This window comes from Scyliorhinus torazame, chromosome 7 (genome assembly GCF_047496885.1).
Source record: "Scyliorhinus torazame isolate Kashiwa2021f chromosome 7, sScyTor2.1, whole genome shotgun sequence".
Classification (NCBI taxonomy): domain Eukaryota; kingdom Metazoa; phylum Chordata; class Chondrichthyes; order Carcharhiniformes; family Scyliorhinidae; genus Scyliorhinus; species Scyliorhinus torazame.
Genome location: NC_092713.1, coordinates 227,971,521 through 227,991,919, shown reverse-complemented (window position 1 = coordinate 227,991,919; position 20,399 = coordinate 227,971,521). Strand labels below are relative to the sequence as shown.

The 20,399-nt window shown below is 46.0% G+C and overlaps 1 protein-coding gene across 4 annotated transcripts in view; it reads right to left on the bottom strand.

Annotated features, from left to right (window-relative positions):
- sh3tc2 (SH3 domain and tetratricopeptide repeats 2) overlaps positions 1 to 20,399 on the bottom strand; it is a 174,547-nt gene that overhangs the window by 57,726 nt on the left and 96,422 nt on the right. For all 4 annotated transcript variants that reach the window (XM_072512121.1, XM_072512119.1, XM_072512120.1 and 1 more), the window contains 2 exons: positions 3,341 to 3,533; positions 2,608 to 2,684 (listed from right to left, as the gene is read on the bottom strand). In XM_072512121.1, coding sequence (XP_072368222.1) covers positions 2,608 to 2,684; positions 3,341 to 3,533 — 270 coding nt within the window. The remainder of the gene's footprint in view (positions 1 to 2,607; positions 2,685 to 3,340; positions 3,534 to 20,399) is intronic.

The window sequence follows — 20,399 nt, the reverse complement described above, 5'->3', positions numbered from 1 at the left end:
TGACCCCTGGTTCTGGACACACACACTATCGGGAACATACGTCCTGCATAGTTTTTTATGTGATCTCCCCGTCACTCTTCTGAGCTCCAGCGAATATAATCCTAACTGATTTAATCTCTCCTCATATGTCAGTCCGGCCATCCCAGGAATCAGTGTAGTAAACCTTTGCTACACTCTTTCTAGAGCAAGAAGACCTCAAGTAAGGAGACCAAAATTGCACACAATATTTCAGGTATGACCTCACCAAGGCCCTGTATCATTTCAGCAAGACATCCCTGCCCTCTGTAATCGATTCCTCTCACAATGAAGGCTAGCATACCATTTGCCTTCTTTACCGCCTGTTGTACCTGCATGCTTAGCTTGTGACTGGTGTACGAGGACACCCAGGTCTTGTTGCACATTCCCCTCTCCTAATTTATAGCCAATTATGGTATGGTGGGTCAGTTATTCATAATGAGAATTGTATAATGTTTAATGAGTGTTGTGTTTTCTTTATAAAATGAAAACTGCACTGAATAAAAATGTTTTCAAAATAAAAATATACCTCAGGATCTTTCCAGGGGCCATCAGGAGGCATGTCCAGTGTATCCCAGTCAGCAGCACACAGCTGTATTAAGGCTGTAACTCATGCCCTGTTTGCTCGAGTGAGGGAATCACGTTAATTTCTCTATAGATTTGGCATCTCAGACGCAGAGAGCCATGGCATTTGCCATATAGCTGCTTTCCCTAATGTGCAGGGTGTTTAGCACTGTGGTTTCACAGCGCCAGGGTCCCAATTTGGACATTCTGAATTCTCCCTCAGTGTACCCGAACAGGCGCCAGAGTGTGGCGACTAGGGGCTTTTCACAGTAACTTAATTGCAGTGTTAGTGTGAGCCTACTTGTGACAATACAGAATATTATTGATTGCATCCATGCTGCCATAAAGGCCCCAACTCAACATTTGTCAACCACAAATCCTTCCATTCTATCAATGTACAAGCGATTTGTGAGCACAGCAAGGTTTTCCTTCAGTATGTGCAAGGTTCCCTGGCAGCTGCCGCGTCTCCTTCACAGGAACTCCCTCAGCAAATTCAGCCACCAATGGAAATCAGTGCTGGTGTCTAGGGGACAAGGGCTGTCCCTTTAGAACTTGGATAATGACCACCTTTAGCATCACATAAACAGAGACAGTGCAATCACAACAGCAGCCATGATGTTAGCAGGAATACCATTGAGCAAGCAATTGACATGTTAAAGATATACTCCAGCTTCTTTAATCGCTCAGGTAGAGCTCCACAATATGCCCCAACAAGGGCATCCAGAATAGCGATGTTGTGCTGCATGCTGCTCAACCCACTTAAGCATGTGAGACTGGGTCCCGCCCTTGTGGGCAGAATCCTGATTGCAATGCCTCGTGAGATCTAGGCATACCGGCCGTCATGAAGCCCGAAAGAGGCCTCTCCCGGCATCTACCGGCTGTGTCATGCCTCTGTTCGGGCGGGACATGGTTGGTAAATCGCGCCGTGTCTCATGAATCCATTCCATACTTTCAGTGGTTCAATAGAGTACATTTTCATTCGGCAGTAACACTGATAATTCGCCCACAGGGAAAACTATGACGGGCCATTTGTTCCAGCTAACAGTTAGACGATATTTAAAATTTTGACAAAGCAATGACATCTCCTCTGACGCACAGAGGCTTCACCATTGATGGCCTACCTCTGAAACGCGACATTCTGAAGGTCATTTTTCATCTGCGCCCGAGTTGCCTAACCGGTGCCAGGCCCAGCTTTGACCTCCCACTACATCTGCGGTAGCCCACCTCAACTCCTGTTCTAGCATTCCTCCCAGGTTAGAATTTGGAATTTCCTGCAGCTGTTTTTAAAGCTTGGGTTCACTGAGCCAGGAATTCTCCATCTCTACGCTTCTGATCCTGAGGCAAAATTCTGAGGTAATTTAAACCTAACCCGCCCATTGGGTCAGTAAAGTTTAAAATTCCCCGTCACCCCAAATCCATTAATCAAATTGGGTTGGAAATTAGCAATCTCCCTGTAAGACCACAAAGATGGGGAAAAGTGTACAATTTGTGAGTAACACACATTGTTAGAGATTTGCTCTGCAGCTGACTGTACTCTACTTAACCAGTAAGTATGCAGTGCAGCAGATAGAAAAATAAAAGTGTGTTCCACTCCCAATAACCAACGTCCTAAATTTGGTGAGAACATGCACTGTTGCATCACAACGCCAGGGACCCATGACCGGCCTTGGGTGACTGTGTAGAGTTTGCACATTCTCCCCATGTCTGCATGTGTTTCCTCTGGGTGCTCCGGTTTCCTCCCAAAGTCCAAAAGATCTGCAGGTTTGGAGGATTGGCCATGCTAAATTGCCCCTTAGTGTCCAAAGATGTGTAGGTTAGGTTCTGGTGTAGCGGGGATAGGGCAGGGGAGTGGGCTAAGGTAGGGTGCTCTTTCGGAGGGTCGCTGCAGACTCGATGGGCTGAATGGCCTCCTTCTGCACAGTAGGGATTCTATGGAGTCTATGGATTCACTCCTAAACCTCTGCCCTGTAGAGCAAATCAGAGAAGCAAAAATCTATTGCAGCAATAATCTAAATTTATTTTACTTACCGACCGAATGGGGAAATTGGTGCATTTTTGTTTCCTTGTATCCGCTAAAGTTTCCTGTTCTGATCTTAAGGAACCACCTGTGAATGAATCCCACTGGACTGTAATTAATTAGCAACTTATGAGTAACAACATATTAGTTACAAAATAAGAATAAGATTATCATACCAGATGTTTAAGAAATGTTTCAGGCTTTTCAATACATAACTATGAACACTATAATGTTATTTCAATTTTGAGGCCAATTTCACAAAATTATCAAGATATATCTTTTCAAATTATAACAAACCGTTTGACAAACTGCATCATGCACCGTTCCAAGTGAGATGATTCTTGAGAGGTGAAAAAGAAAGATGCACAGAGCAATTGTTTTCCCCACTTGCACACTACAGTCATTTTGTGGCCTCAATACAAAAATAACTTGAGATGGTGATTTTCCCTGGGGGGTTCTCACTTAACTGGCATAATTTGGAGTTAAGGTAGACAAGTGGGAGGGCCCCATGGAATATCACATAAGTGTCTTATTCATTCTCCACACATTGCGAGTCAGCCATAGATCCTTGTATATTTTTTTGCTACCCCAAATCTATTCCATATCATCAGATTCATACTGCTTTGCTACATATGAAATTGGCAAGAAGTATCAAACATAGCGACGCAAATTTTAAGAGCAGTTCCATAATTTTCCACCAATTAACAAAAAAACAATAGAAATGGGAGAGATTTTACTCCCTACTGGTAAAATGGGTAGAGAACAGCCTGTGGAGCAGATACTGGAAGAAGGCCCTTTTCATTCGTCGAAAGCGAAACTGCTTCCCATTTTAAATTGTTCCCGATATCCTTGATCATGATGAGGTCATCCTTACAGATGCTCACGTCTTCCTCTTCATTTTTCTGAATGTTGGATAATGTTCTGGTGAAGAAGGGCCCTTGATGCAGAAATATGCAACAGTTTTAGAATGTTTTTGACAAAATAAATGTGCAATTAAAATCACAAAGGGGGCATAAACGTTTCTTTAAAATGCGTTAATTAAAACCGATTGAAATAATGAACACAATCTTTAATTTATTGGATTGCGAAATTTGCAATTTTTCCCAAATTGCAGAGTGCTGGGTCAGGTCAGGAAAGCTGCGTATAACTCACTGCCTTCATAGACGCATTTTCTCACCTGATTAAACAGCATTCTGTCTGATTTCAGAGCGCTGGTGAGGATCACACAGCCATTGCTTTTTTTTGGGGGGGCGCCTTAACACCCCAGCAAAACTGGGAACCTGAAATCTGGGCAAAAGTTAAATTTAAGGCCCCCGATCCCTCCACAAATATTCCTGCCCCCTCGATGGAGATCGGGACCCCACCACGGAGATTGGGACCCCCAGCAGCAAAGGGGAACACCCCCCCCCCAACCCCCACACACAGAAGGGGAATGGAAGAGGTAATCCTCAATGTCAGAGTCCCCTTTGTCACTGCCCCTTCGTGTGCCCTTTGGCACTGCCTCTTCATGTGCCCACTTGGCACTGCCCCTTGGCATTGCCGGGGGCAATACCCAGCCTTGTCCCACAACTGGTTTCCGCTTTTGAAAACCGCTTTTTGATTTGAACCAGCATGACATCACGCCCTGGGAGGGAGGATACGTCGTGGGCTTACATTACTGTGTCAAGCCCTTTACTGATATGCAAGTTATTTTAATAAAGGAAATTGGGTTCATGCCCTTTGAGCATGAACCTGTCACATCACCAATGGGAAGTGCGGTCGATCTCAAAGCGAGATCTCGCTAGCGCAAATCCCGTTTTCGACCACTCGTAATAGTAAGCGGCAAAAAAAATGGGATTTATGCCCGCGGCTAACGAGGCCGCTAGATTGCGGCCACAACATTTGAATTAAGCTCAAAGTAAAACAATTTAAAATTATTCAGCTGGAATAAACCCAAAACCTATTAAGCACTAATCTAAAAATTGTTTTCAACATTTAATAGAAACATCGAATGGTTACAGCATCAGAGTAGGCCAATTGGCCTCTCCTATGCCTGCTGGCTCTCTGCAAGGACAGCTCAGTTTGTCCCCTGTCCTTTCCAGAAAGCCCCTTAAAATCTTTCCTCTTCAGATTATTATTCAATTCTCTTTTGAAAGGCACAGCTGAATCTGTCTCCTTCACAATCTCAGGCAGTGCATTCCAGATCCTACAACTACTCGCTGTATAAAAAGTGTTTTTCCCCATGTCACCTTTGGCTCTTTTGTCCATCACTTTGTGCCCCCAAGTTCTGGATCCTTCCACCAATGGGAACAGCTTTTCCCCATCAACTCTGTCCAGAACCCTCATGATTTTGAACACCTCTATCAAATCTCCTCTCGAACTTTTGTTTTCGGAGAAGAATAACTTCAGCTTCTCCAGTGGTCGGCATGGTGGCACAGTGGCTAGCATTACTGCCTCACAGCACTAGGGATCCGGGTTTGATTCCAACTTTGGGTTACTGCCTGTGTGGAGTTTTCACATTCTCCCAGTGGCTGCGTGGGTTTCCTCCGGGTGCTCTCGTTTCCTCCCGCATTCCAAAGATGTGCAGGTTAGGTGGATTGGCCAGGCTAAATTGCCCCAAGTGTCCAAAGGTTGGGTGGGGTTACAGGGATGGGGTAAGGGACTGGGCCTAGGCAGGGTGGTCTTTCGAAGGGTCGGTGTATACTCGATGGGCCAAATAGCCTCTTTCTACACTGTAGGGATTCTATGATCCAATCTACCCATGTAACTGATGTTCCTCTCTCCTGTCCATTAAGGGAATGGACTTAAGACCATTCCCTTAAGTCTTTTCTGAATCCTCTCCAATATCTTCAGGCTTTTCTTGAAGTGGTGCCCAGAGCTGGACAGAATATTTGGGTTGAGACTGAACAAGTGCTTTACACTGAACAAGTGCTTGACCATAACATTTTTACTTTTGTAATTTATGCAAATGATTATAAAGCCCAGGATCCCATAAACTCTCTTAACTGTTTTCTCAACCCGCCCTGCCACCTTTAATGATTTATGTACATTTACCCCCCAGGTTCTTCTGTTTGCCTGCAAACCCTTGAGAACTGTGTCTTTATTTTAGCCTCTCCTTGTTCTTCCTACCAACAAATTTCACTTCATACTTCTTGGCATTAAATCAGCCATGCGTCTGCTCATTCCACCAGTGTCCATTCTTGCTTCAGGTTCCACACGGAGTAAATTTAAGGAAGAGATAGACAGATTTTTAATTGGTAACAGGTTGAAGGGTTATAGAGAACAGGCAGGAAAGGAGAGGTGAGGCCGAGAGGAGATCAGCTATGATTGTATTGAATGGCAGAGCAGGCTCGAGGGGCTGAATTGCCGACTCCTGTTCCTCGTGCTTATGTTCTTATGTAAGTTCCGTCCTCCACACAGTTCACAATACTTCCAAATTGTGTGTCATCTGCAATTCTTAAATTGTGCCCTGCACATGCAGGTCGAGTTCATTTCTCGAGATCAAGAAAAACATCGGTTTCAGTAATGATGACTCAGGCACCTCGCTGTAAACTTCCTCCACCCATTCACAACTACTATCTGTTTCCTGCCATGCAGCCAATTTTGTATCCATGCAGCCATTCTGCCTTCTATTCCATGGGGTTCAATTTTGCTAACAATCTGTTAAGTGGCAATTTATTACATGCCTTTAGGAAATCACCATATCAACAACATTGTTCTCGTCAGTCCTCTGTCCCCTCATCAAAAAACTCAGTCAAGTTAGTTAATGCAAGATGATAAGAACATGAGAAATAGGAACAAGAGTAGGGCATTCGGCACCTCAAGCCTGCTCCACCATTCAATAAGATCATGGTTGATCTGATCATGTCTTGATTCCAAATTTCAAACTTAAGTTTGATATCAAATAACCATTAATTATTTTAATTTAAATTTTCTCCTTCTCAACCTTGTTGGAATCATGATTATTCACTCTTCACTCAAGCTGAATTGATAGCACACCTGGGGCGAAATTCTCCGGAAACGGCGCGATGTCCGCCGACTGGCGCCCAAAACGGCGCCAATCAGACGGGCATCGCGCCGCCCCAAAGGTGCGGAATGCTCCGCATCTTTGGGGGCCGAGCCCCAACATTGAGGGGCTAGGCCTGCGCTGGAGGAATTTCCGCCCCGCCAGCTGGCGGAAACGGCCTTTGTTGCCCCGCCAGCTGGTGCGGAAATGACATCCCCGGGCGGCGCATGCGCGGGAGTGTCAGCGGCCGCTGACAGTTTCCCCACGCATGCGCAGTGGAGGGAGTCTCTTCCGCCTCCGCCATGGTGGAGACCGTGGCGGAGGCGGAAGGTAAAGAGTGCCCCCATGGCACAGGCCCGCCCGCGGATCGGTGGACCCCGATCGCGGGCCAGGCCACCGTGGGGGCACCCCCCGGGGCCAGATCACCCCGCGCCCCCTCCAGGACCCCGGAGCCTGCCCACGCCGCCTTGTCGCGCCGTTCAAAAGGTGGTTTAATCCACGCCGGCGGGACAGGCAATTTATCGGCGAGACTTCCGCCCATCCGGGCTGGAGAATCGAGCGGGGGGGCCCGCCAACCGGCGTGGCGCTATTCCCGCCCCCGCCGAATCTCCGGTGCCGGAGACTTCGGCAACCGGCGGGGGCGGGATTCACGCCAGCCCCCAGCGATTCTCCGACCCGGCGGGGGGGTCAGAGAATGACGCCCCTGGTCTTTTTATTATTCATATACGGAATGTGGGTATTGCTGGTTAGGCCAGCATTTATTGCCCATTCCTAGTTTGCCTTCAGAAGGTGGTGGTGAGCTGCCTTCTTAAACCACTGCAGATCCTGAGGCGTAGGTACATTCACAGTGCTGTTAGGGAGGTAATTCCAGCGACAGTGAAGGAACGGCAATATATTTCCAAGTCAGGGTGATGAGTGACTTGGAGGGTTCCCAGGCTTCTGCTGCTCGTCCTTCTAGATGGTAGCGGTCATCTGTTTGAAAGGTGCTGTCTAAGGAACATTGGCAAGTTATTGCAGGGCATCTTGTACATGGTACACATGGTTACACATGGTTGCCACTGTTCATCGGTGGTGAAGGATTTGAATGTTTGTGGAAGGGGTAGCAATCAAGCAAGCTGCTTTGTCCTGGATGGCATTGAGCTTCTTGAGTGTTGTTGGAGCTGTACTCATCCAGACAAATGGAGCGTATTCCATTACACTCCTGATTTGTGCCTTGTAGATGGTGGACAGGCTTTTGGGGGTCAGGAGATGAATTACTCACCGCAGGATTCCTAATGTGTGACCTGCCCTGGTAGCCACCATATTAATATGGTCAGTCCAGTTCAGTTTCTGGTCAATGGTAACCCCCAGAATGTTGATTGTGGGGGATTCAGTGATGGTAATGCCATTGAATGTCATGGGGCAATGGTTATATCCTCTCTTGTAGGAGATGGTCAATGCCTGGCACTTGGGTGGCACAAATGTAACTTGCCACTTGTCAGCCCAACCTGGATATTGTCAATGTCACTAGGCTAGGGAGGTGGATAAAATAAGCTGGAGTGCCCACTTCTGAAGACTATCCAGTTATACTACTGCAAAGGATGTACATATGTATTTATATTTTGATAGGATAACAGTGAACTCAATTTCCCCTTACCTGTCTCAGTGTTCTGGTTATTGGGTGAAGAATTAGGAGTGTTGCTGGTGCTTCTGGACTCTATCGAAGCATGACTCATGGCCTTCAGGAGAGACTGGGTTCTAACTGGAACCAGAAAAATCTGCCCTTCAGCCAACAGAAGACTAGTTTTGCAGTTAACAGATGGGCTCGGCCTACTGCCAGCACAAAATAGTTATCACCACTGTTCCATTGCTGACAGTAAGCCCATTGTTCTATTGCAAAACTTTTTTCTGGTGGTACTTGGGATGTTTAGTGTATTAAATGGGCAGTACAGCTGTGGAACACATGGGAGGAGATATATTGCCTTAGTTTGGAACGGTAATCTGTGTAGAAGAGGCAGAGAGTATCAGTACCTTAATTAACCAATGCGTATGACAGCAGCTGGGAAGAGTACTGAATACAGAGTCCATCATTGTAAACCCTTGCCCTTGATAGAGGGTAAAAGCTCCTGCTGGCAAAAGACGAAGATGAGGAAAAGGATAAATTGGCTGCCAGCCTCTGCCTGGAGAGACTGCGATTCATATGCCAACCCATCCACAAGAAATATCCGCAGCAGTGGGATGCATCAGGGAGCCGCCCTGATGTGCTCCCAGCTATTCTCCCATTTGTCCTGCCACCCAGCGCGGTCCTCCAGGGCCAGGAAAATCCAGCCCGCAGTGTTTGGTTGCAGCAATTGAAATGCAGTGAGAAATCAGTGACCAGAATTGTTGAAAATAATTTCAAATCAATGTGTAAGAGGCAAGAAAGGTTGTCATCCAGTTAAAGGACAGCATTCAAATGCAATCGATTATGAACAGAGATTTTTCAGCAGGAAAGGTATTGGACATGAAGCCTTCGCAATGACTCAAAGATATTTTTGTAACAGTGTTTAATTTTTTTGATAATTAGCTTTATTACTTCCTTCAAACAAAGAGGTAGTGAGATTTATGAGGTACTGCAATTGCGAGCAGAGTTCATGGAAGAATGGACCTTATAGAATGGAATGCATTTGAAACATTCTGATTTAAAACATGTTGGGCAGCACGGTAGCTCAGCACAGTTGCTTCACCGCTCCAGGGTCCCAGGTTCGATTACCGGCTTGGGTCACTGTCTATGCAGAGTCTGCACGTTCTCCCAGTGTGTGCGTGGGTTTCCTCCGGGTGCTCCAGTTTCCTCCCACAGTCCAAAGATGTGGGTCAGGTGGATTGGCCATGATAAATTGCCCTTAGTGTCTAAAAAGGTGAGGTGGGATTACTGGGTTACGGGGATAGGGTGGATGTGTGGGCATCTGAAACGAAAGAGAAAATGCTGGAAAATCTCAGCAGGTCTGGCATCATCTGTAGGGAGAGAAAAGAGCTAACGTTTCGAGTCCGATGACCGCTTTGACAAAAAGTCATTGGGCTCGAAACGTTAGCTCTTTTCTCTCCCTACAGATGCTGCCAGACCTGCTGAGATTTTCCAGCATTTTCACTTTCGTGCTCTTTCCAAGAGCCGGTGCAGACTCGATGGGCCGAATGGTCTCTTTCTGCACTGTAAATGCTATGTAAGTTTAGAACTCTATTGGCTGTTTTTATCACATGAATTTGTTGGTTGCCCCCAGTATACCAAGTACACCATCATAAATATATATGGAAGCACCAACACTCCTGCAGCTTTACTGGAGTGTCTCCAATTACTGGGTACTACCTAAAATATATACAGCTGCTGCTGCTAATGACAAACAATCAAGTGGAAAATCTGGTCAAGACCATGGGTAGAGTACAGTCCTTCAATGTTATCAGGAAAATATTGGTGACAAGAAAATAACTGGGAAATCCAAGAAATTGGAATATTTTCTGATGGTTATATATTTTTTTAAACTGTGGAAAAATGAAAGTTACTTCAGGCAGGGGCAGTTTGGTTATGTGAATGGAATTAGCACCTTTGAGGTGTTGAGAAGGCTACAACATCTGCCTCCACATCCGTTTCCAACCCCGACTGGTCCGACACCCTGAATATGGCCTCCCGAGGGCCCGGGTCCAGTTTCACGCGCACCACTTTAGAGATTATCCTAAAAACCTCCTTCCAGTAATCCTCCAGCTTTGGACAGGACCAAAACACATGAACGTGGTTTGCGGGCACCCCCCCGCAATGCTCACACACGTCTTCAACCCCCTCAAAGAGATGGCTCATCCTCGCCCTTGTTGGATGGTTGTCTTTAAGCAGACCTTCCTTCAAAGTAGCTTTCAGATCCAGGGCCGGGATTCTCCCCGACCCGGCGGGGCGGGGGGTCCCGGCGGGATGGAGTGGCGGGAACCACTCTGGCGACGGGCCGCCCAAAAGGTGCGGAGAAGGGGCCAAGCCATCGCCTTGAGGGGCTAGGCCCGCGCCCGAGTGGTTGGCGCGCCCCCGGCCGACAGGAAAGGCCTTTGGCGCCATGCCAGCCGGGGCCGAAGGGACGCGCGATGTCCGTTCATTCGTTGTCGCAGCGTCTGCATGGTCTCGCCAATGTACCATGCTTTGGGACATCCTTTCCTGCAGCGTATGAGGTAGACAATGTTGGCCGAGTTGCACGAGTATGTACCGCGTACCTGATGGGTGGTGTTCTCACGTGTAATGGTGGTATCCATGTCGATGATCTGGCACGTCTTGCAGAGATTGCCATGGCAGGGGTGTGTGGTGTCGTGGTCGCTGTTCTGAAGGCTGGGTAGTTTGCTGCAAACAATGGTTTGTTTGAGGTTGCGCGGTTGTTTGAAGGCAAGTCGTGGCGGTACATACTCGTGCGACTCGACCAACGTTGTCTACCTCACACGCTGTAGGAAAGGATGTCCCGAAGCGTGGTACATTGGCGAGACCATGCAGACGCTGCGACAACGAATGAACAGACATCGCGCGACAATCACCATGCAGGAATGTTCCCTTCCAGTCGGGGAACACTTCAGCAGTCAAGGGCATTCAGCCTCTGATCTCCGGGTAAGCATTCTCCAAGGCGGTATTCAGGATGCGCGACAACGCAGAATCGTCGAGCAGAAACTTATAGCCAAGTTCCGCACACATGAGTGCGGCCTCAACTGGGACCTGGGATTCATGTTGCATTACATTCATCCCCCACCATCTGGCCTGGGCTTGCGAAACCCTTCCAACTGTCCTGGCTTGAGACAATTCACACCTCTTTAACCTGGGGTTACCCCTATCTCTGGATCTGTAAAGACTTAATTAACTGCAAATGCTCGCATTCTAAGCATTGTCTTGCATCTTTGAATTTGTCTATATATATGTTTCCGAAACATACATCTTCATTCACCTGAGGAAGGAGCAGTGCTCCGAAAGCTAGTGTTTGAAACAAACCTGTTGGACTTTAACCTGGTGTTGTCAGACTTCTTACTTAGTTAAATGTATTTCTAGTTTACTTTATTGTTGTTTATTTTACTGCTTAATAAGTACTTATTTTACTTGAAATCATCACAAAATGGCTGGGACACCATTCTTAGGATTTCAAACCTTTCCTCACATTATACCATATTGAAAAAATACAGTTGAGGGCAGTGGTTTCAAGTTTCCCTTCTGGGATTTGGAATAACTTGGCATTTACCCCCAGCCATGTCCTTAACAATGTATATTTGCCATGCTGGCCTGAAGACATCTTCTCCTTAACATTAGGAAAAGTTATGGCTTGATTGCAACTTCACACTAACCATACAAGTGTGTAGGAGTTGCCATGTTGCTTAAAGCCGCATATGCATCTTTTAAACAACAGCTCGTGTGCATATGCTTCATCAGTATGAAGTTGTCAATTGTTGTTGAACCTGCCTCCCTACTTAAATAGGGAAGATTTATCAGCAAAGCAAAAGGATATCTGACAACATTAAGTGAGGTTGCCGTGTGAGCATTAGTTAAGCTCCAAGGGCTTTTATTTCTAATATTCAGAATCGGCTTTGGACTGTACTTTCAACTCAGAACAAAACAGAAGTGAACTGTGGAAGGAAGTGTAGTTATGTGTTGACAAGCAATATAGCATATTCCAGGAGGATGTAAATTGGCTTTTCTGATTTAGACACAATAAATTTGTAATCTTATCTTTGCTCAACAGAGAGTGGAAAGCCACAGCTAATTGATTCAGTACAAGGTTAAGAAGGGAAAGAAATAATTCAAATAAAGTGAGGTCAGGCACTCTGGCAAGGAACAGCACTCACAAAGTTAGTCAGGAAATCACAGGCTAGCAACTTGTGATTTTCCATCATACCTCGCCAGTGAGTATCCGCAATGGGAAAGGAGCCTTGCAGTGTCAACCCAGGATGCTCTCACATACCATCAAGCTGTCATCAAAATACCTTCAAAAATAATATTCACAAAGCCCTAAAAGGAATATCAACTGTCTCAACTGAAATATGGGTTTCGATATTAAATCCCCATGACAGGCGGGTTGGGGTGAGGAGCTAAAAATTAAAACTGTGGAGCATGTCCCTCAGCAAACACATCGCACATTTGGTAGCAGAATAGTAATGTTGCTGGACTAGCAACCCAGAGGCCCAGGCTAATGCTCCGTGGACCATAGGTACAAAGACCACCATGGCAGCTGGTGGAATTTAAATTCTATTAATAAAATCTGGAATTGAAAGCTAGCCTCAGAATGGTGAACATGGAAATCACCATCACTGACTATCAGGGAAGGAAATCTACCATCCTTTCTCAGTCTGGCCTACTTGTGACTCTAGATCCACAGCAATGTGGTTGACTATTAACTGCGCTCTGAAATGGCCTAGTAAGTCACTCAGTTATAGGGCAATGAGGGATGGGCAAAAAATGCTGGCTGGGTTGCTTTCTGGCCTGCGTAAGATCGGTAATAGCTACTGACCAAATAAAATTTCCAATGAGGACCTATACAAGAAGACTGGTTGCTATACCATTGTCCTTGAAATCAAGAAGCGCTAGATAAGATGGCTCAAGCATGTGCGAAGGATGTCCCAAGAGCAAATACCAAAGGTTGTTTTATGATGGACACCAACCAGGAAATGTAAACAGGGCAGACCAAAACCAATATGGCTTAGGCCTGTGGTAATTGGAAGAGATGGGGCTTACATTTAGAGTGGCATAGGTTGCAGCACAAGACATGGCCTGATGTAGAACCCTTGTGACTTTATGTCCCATCCGGGACAAGGAAGATAACTAACTAATGCTGGCCTTGCCAACAATGCCCACATCCCATGAATTAATAAAGAAAAACCTTTATCATTTTCTGTGTTGACTGGTAGTATGCTAACCGGACCTTATTAATGTATTTAAATTAGGCTCTCACAGTGCACCCTGGAACTCGGTGGAAAACACAACAAAGAAATAACAGCATAAGGTGGTCCTGCCATTACTTTTGGCAGGACCTTTGCAACCCAAGGCTTTCCAGATTCCCCTCCACATGACCACGTCCTTTCTCACCCTCCCCATAAAGATCAGGCCCATGAGGACTACCATTGGGCAACAGTAAGAAAGAAAGCTCTTCTGGAAAAATTAATTCATATCAATCAGGTGATTTAAATTTCTGACTTTTGAACATTACATAAACATTTAATAATTTAAGTGGTAGTTGCAACTACTATTCAAATTAAGATTTAATTACAAATATGAATAAAATAACCTATGCATATCAGGCAAGACTATTATTACAAGATTTGAGGTGTCAAGTACAAATAATGAAGATTTTTACTTTCAGCCAACATGCATTCACAAATCTAGCTTAACTCAACTAGCTTTGTGTCTGTGACCTTTCAGGCACAAATCTCTTTGAACCTGAAAATAGTCAATCCGTGAGAAACCAGATAATAAGGAGAAAGCGGATGTAACACACTACCCTGATGCTGATTTAAGTGCAACTATGTTTCTATTGGGTGGGGGAAAGCGTGAACAGGTTATGGAGTTGGATGGTAAGCCATGATCATAATGAATGACGGAGCAGGCTCGAGGGGCCGAATGGCCTCCTTCTGCTCCTATTTTCTATGCTTCTATGTCTCAAAGGTAGATTCCTCCCCATCAGCATTCCAGAGTGAGGTGAAGCATTCCCTGATCATGGGTCAGAAAAGGCATCACACGATCATTCACATCCTTTCACCTGGAAACAAAACCTCAGCAACACACCGTGCCTGAAGTAAAAGCCATGATAGACGCCCTCGCCATAAAAGAAATGGCAAGGTCAAAAAACCTGTGCAATCTATCCAATAACCCTGCCTCATAAGAATGTCTAAAAAATACTTTCTTTAGTAATCAATTAGCTTGGAAGAAAAAAAAATGTTTGTATGAAGGATTTTAATTTGGCTCTGACATACAGTCAATTTGATAATTAAATCTACCCTGGAGTTAGACTGCCCTTGTTATCATTTTAGAGTCTAACACAAAAATAACATTGCAGAATGAAGGTCATTAATGAACCTTACAACAGCACAGCATTCTGACCAGCGCTTAGTGAGAGCTATGGATATTACAAAATGCAAGTAATATTGCAACTCTACTCTTTCAGGCCCTCTAATTGGATTGTACCTGGCAAAATATCAATTTGCTGAGTTCTGAATCAACAGTCGTGCCAACTGAGATATGAGTGAAAATGCTGTTGTTTTAACTGAAAATGTTGTTAAAAGCTCCAAGTAAGCCTATTTCATCAGTCTGAATCTCAAATAAAACTGACACCTCAAAATACTAAAATGCCATTCTCAGCTGCAATTCACTAACAGGAGCATACATTGGGAAATTAGGTGTACTCATTTCCACATCTGGATTCACTGATATTCAGCAAGGCTTCATGTCAGACACTGGTCCTAGTTATTTTGAGGTTATATGTTTGGGAAGTGTTGTGCAGTTTTTCTGTGAGAGAGGAGATAATTGTCTGGCAGCGAAACACCCATAGTCACGTCACATGTTTCTGAATGCTGGTTATAAAATGGTACGAAAATGCGATACTAAACATGTCACAGAATAGGATTTTTCATGGAGTGATGGGACAAGTATCGTACAGACCCCTGTCTGCGTCAATGGTGCCGAGATGGAGATGGTTGACAGTTTCAAATTCCTAGGTGTACACATAGGCAACAATATGTCCTGATCCACCTGTGTCAACGCGATAACCAAGAAACAACAACAGCACCTATACTTCATCAGGAAACTAAGAAAATTCGGCATGTCCACATTGACTCTTACCAACTTTTACAGATGCACCATAGAAAGCATCCTATCTGGCTGCATCACAACCTGGTATGGCAACTGCTCGGCCCAAGACCAGAAGAAACTACAGAGTTGTGAACACCGCCCAGTCCATCAGGCGAACCCGCCTCCCATCCATTGACTCCATCTACACCTCCCGTTGCCTTGGGAAAGCGGGCAGCATAATCAAAGACCCCTCCCACCCGGCCTACTCACTCTTCCAACTTCTTCCATTGGGCAGGAGATGCAAAAGTCTGAGAACACACACGAACAGATTCAAAAATAGATTCTTTCCCACAGACTCCGAAATGACCCTTTTATGGACTGATCTGATCAGTTCACACATGTCTTCTCGATTGAGTAGTACTACACTCCCGTATGCTTCACCTGATGCCTGTGTCTATGTATTTACATTGTGTATTTATGTTTGCCCTATTTTTTTTTCATGTATGGAATCATTTGTCTGGACTGTATGCAGAAAAATACTTTTCACTGTGCCTCGGTACACGTGACAATAAACAAATCCAATCCAATCCAATGCAAGTAGGTTAGGGCCTTTTTGCAGCTTTCAAAAGGTGAGCCAGTTTCCAAACCCCTTTCCCCCCACATTTTTGTCTCTCAGAGTCTTCAGCCCAGAAAGGTCAGCTTTTGTGAGCTGCCATGCAGCATGTGAGGAGTGGAAGAAGAATGTGGGTGCAGACATGGCTGGCTAATGGGCCCACCTCAGTTCTTGGAAACAGCAACCCATCTCCCAACATCGTTCTTATACCCTTAAACCTCACCATTCAGCCCAAGGCCCCCTATGTCCCTTCATACTCCCCATGCCCCCCCACCCCCCTATGCCTTCTCATATCCCCATCCCTTTACATACCCGTTCATGCTTCCATGCTCTCTCCACATCCCCAGGTATCCTCCATAGCCACTCACATACTATCCAACACGAAAGTCTCTCAGGATGTTAGTGAAATAGACATTTTAAAAATCTTCTAACAATTTAATGGAGCTGTCATTCAAATACACTTCTTACTGAAAAAAAAGGAAAAAGCCAAAAATCATTCATAAAAACATTCACTTACAATTGAAAAAAGATGGCCCCTGTTGCTAAGCTAAATCAGATCGCCTGTCAATCATAGCAGTCCAGAAGCCGGTAGCTACAATTTTCTTCCCCCAAGTGTAGATTTTCATTTCAATGTAATCTCGGTATTTAAAATACATTATATTTATGTTATTACATTGGAGATCTCAAATAATGTCTTGTACAGTTTTGAAAGCAGAAGAGCACTTTTCCTATCTGCAATGTACTTTAATGCATCACAACACTTAAACAATGCTGGCCAATGTAATGGCCAACATATCTTTTTCAGAACAGAGCTAATGATGTATCACAGCAATTAAAACATGTCTATATTAGAGTACATCTAATAGTGACATTTGAGGTTTTTGACCTGTCAAATATTCCTGATGTCTCAACAGGTTTTCCCCAGTGGCTATAAAGTCCCCGATGAGGCAGAGATTTTTAGGACTTCCAAAACACCTACGAGCACACAAAAATAGCAGAGAAGGAAAAATTCAAATTTCCCAGAAGGTTCACTTTGGCGAATCCAACCTCAGATGAAGTGTGTGCAGGGTCACTTCCCAAGGCCCTCCCGATCTGCAAAAAGGCAGGTTTGTGAGGAGAGGGGAAATCCATTTTTGCAACAAAAACTTTAGGATTTCAGGTTTTCTGAGCCAAATCCCACTTCCACCAGGAGACAAAAATCTGAGCCTTGTCTTTTTATGCTATAAATATTATACCACCCAGTCATGCCTGCAATTGTGTAACTATTTAACTAAATGGAACTCCATTAGGCTGCAAATTCCACAGCTATACTTTTAGGAAAGCAAAGATAGTTTTAAGGGATTTATATGTGTATTGCTAAACATTAGAAATAAGGGGTGTGATTCTCCAGCCTCGTTGCGGTCTCGCTCGAGTAAAACAAGGCTGGTGAATAGCAGGAGGCGCCAAAAATTAGAACCGTGCCAGGAGCCAAACAGTTTGCAATGCAACTGGCCCACTCCCAGAGGCGAAATTGGGATCCCGCCTTGGTATGGCAAGAAATCAATTATCACCATTTCCATGCAGCTAATGGGAGCCACCCCATATCCAACCGCCTCCTGAAAGTGCTCACGCTGGCGCCAATTAGTACTCCTTTTGAAAAACGTGAACCTGGCGGAAGGATTTCTGCAGGGAGCCGAGGTGGTGAATAGCCACCTTTACTCACAGGAAAAAGCTCGGGGGCTTGCCACCTCAGTGCTCGACGGGGGATGGAGGAGGCCCTCAGCTGGGTGGGGGGGGGGGGGGGGGGGGGGCGGTACCCACCAGAGGGTTGGCCCGCCATGGGAAGGGGTATGTGCTGTCGGGCAACCGCTCACGGTGCCAGCATGCCAACCCTTGGGTCATGTGTACCTGTTCTGGGGGCAACCCTAGACCATGCCCGCCTGCCCCATTGACCACTCACAAACGCCACCGACTGTCGAGGCCTCTGGCCGTGCGGCTGAAAGTTTTGCTAATGGACCAGTGTTCAGTGTCCCAACCTAGTGGTTAAGTGAGCACTTCACACAACCCAAGTGGATTCCTGTGGGTGGGCGGGCCATGTAGCATGTGTGACCTATTGTCTAGCATCCCAATCACACCTTGATGCATGGGCACTGTGCTTGAACACTGCGGGAGGTAACACCACACATCCGAACATCCAGGAGATGGGACACAGCTCCAGGGACATGGCCATGGCTGGAGGGTGAGTGAGTGCTACGGGAGAGGGAGATGCCTGGAGAGATGGGCCTCGTTACGGTAGAAAGTGACAGAGGCGTCCTATGGTTGTGGTCAATGGTGTTTATGTTGTTTTACAATTCCCCACTCTCTCGATGGTGTCACCTCTTCCCAACACCCCCTACTTACCCTCCCCCATCCTCTCCCCCCATCCCGTTGCCCTCAGTGATCCTTCATGTGCTTTGCCTTCCTAGCTCTATCATTACGTCTAGGTAAGTCCCCAGGATGCACATCTGAGGTGGAGGCAGCCAGCTGCTTATCTCGTCCCATGGCCTTCGATGACCATGGCAGGTGTCCTGTGGGGACTCTGGGGATGGAGGACCCGGCGCACCTGTCTGCGGCACATGCGCAGCAGTGCCACCCTATCCCGTGTGCTGGCTGCGAGATGCGGTCTCATCAGAGGGGTGAAACTCAAGGGAGCTGGTGGCCACCGTTGCCACTCCATTGGACGGGTCTGGGTCTGGCCCCCATAGGGCCCCAGAATTCACCTTGGGACGGAGGGGAAGCTGGTTCGAGCCCTGGCTGCTCCCCGTGGTCTGCACCATCGTGTTGATGCCCTCAGCGATGCTCCTCAGTGACTGGGACATGCTCCGCAGCGCCTTGTCCATGCCCACCTTCGACTGGGACAAGCTCCACAGCGCCTTGGCCATTCCCATCTGAGAACGGGACATGTCCCGTAGAACCTCATCAAGGTCAGCCTGGCTCTGGGTAACATCCCCTTAGCAAGTCAGGCATTCTATCGAGCCCCACAGCTATGGCCGTCACCGACTGTGCGACACCTTGGACACCTTCAGTAATAGTGCCAACGTCGTCAACCAGGCTCTCCACTGCGGTTGCTGCACCAGCGGTGTTAGCCTCTGTGCCACGGATTGCCGCTGAATCTCCTGCGCCCGTAGCCTCTGGGACTCATCCAATTAGCTATGGATCTGCTGTAGTGTCGCTGACATCTCTCTCTGAATGTCTTGACCATTCCCTATCATCTCCATCAACTCTGGGAAACCTCTTCCATATGCTCAGCACCAGGCTGGGACTCGGCTGGGTCCAGGGATCCAGGAGCCCTCCAACTTGTTTTGTTATGCTCTTGACGTAGCATAAGCTGCTTCCTTGATGTACACTTGACAAAGGAAGGTTCAGACTTGGAGATAGCTTTAACACATTTATTAAACTATTAACAATTCTCCTACTTGGATTCAACTCTCCTGTTAATCCTGCTGTAGCTATTCAGACTAACTAACCATTCTGCTACAATCCACGGGGTCACTGTGATGTGTTTCAATCAACCCTGTCTGTACTCACTAAGTATCTCCACTGGAAAGAGACTGAGCATATGTGCTGTGTCCTTTTATAAGCGTTGCTGTAATGTCCCCCTGTGGGAGTGTCACATCTGGATGTGTCTTGAATGCGCATTGGTTGTATCCTATCTTACTGACCTATTCGTTGAATGTCTGTGTGTCATGATGTCTCTGGTGCTCCCTCTAGTGTCTATCTAGTCTAAGTGTATTTACATTAAACCCTTGTGTATTTACAGTGATGCATATCACCCCATCCCCCCCTTTTTTCATGTTACATATTTTCTGTACAGTGTTAAAGAAAATTGAACAAAAACAGGTAGATAAGTGGTGCTATGTACAAGTTATAATGACAGTGGTGACTATACAATAGTATACAAGATCAAATAATAGTTGCGATGACTTTGTGGATAAGACGATACGAAATAAAAGTTATGAGTCCAATAGTTCAGAAATTTATATGGTCTGGTATAGAAGTGTCAATGGTGACGTTGTCATTCCCTTGTGAACGCCGTCAGTGTCCTGGTGTTTGGTCATCAGGAGGTGTTCAAGTGTTCAAATCACTTCATTGACTGAATTGGACTCTTTCTTTCGATGCTTATGGTAGCAATTCTTGATGGCATCTGTCCTGAAAGGCGGGTTGCCTGTTGGTAGTGTAGCAAACATGAATTGGTAAGATGCATCGGCCTGCCATGGTATGTCATTGTACTGAGCTGGGCACTAACAGTGTCCCTCATTTGCAGAGTTGTACCATGTCGTAGTTCCATTGTTGTTGTTTTTGTCGTGCTTGAAGTCGACGTTGTTGCCTCTGGTACGCTTCTTGTTATTGTCTTTGATGTGGTTTTCACAGGTTGTGTTGTTGTGTTGGTTAGTTTTGTTGTCGTGTTTGCTGCGCACAAGGACCACACTCTGTGGATAATACG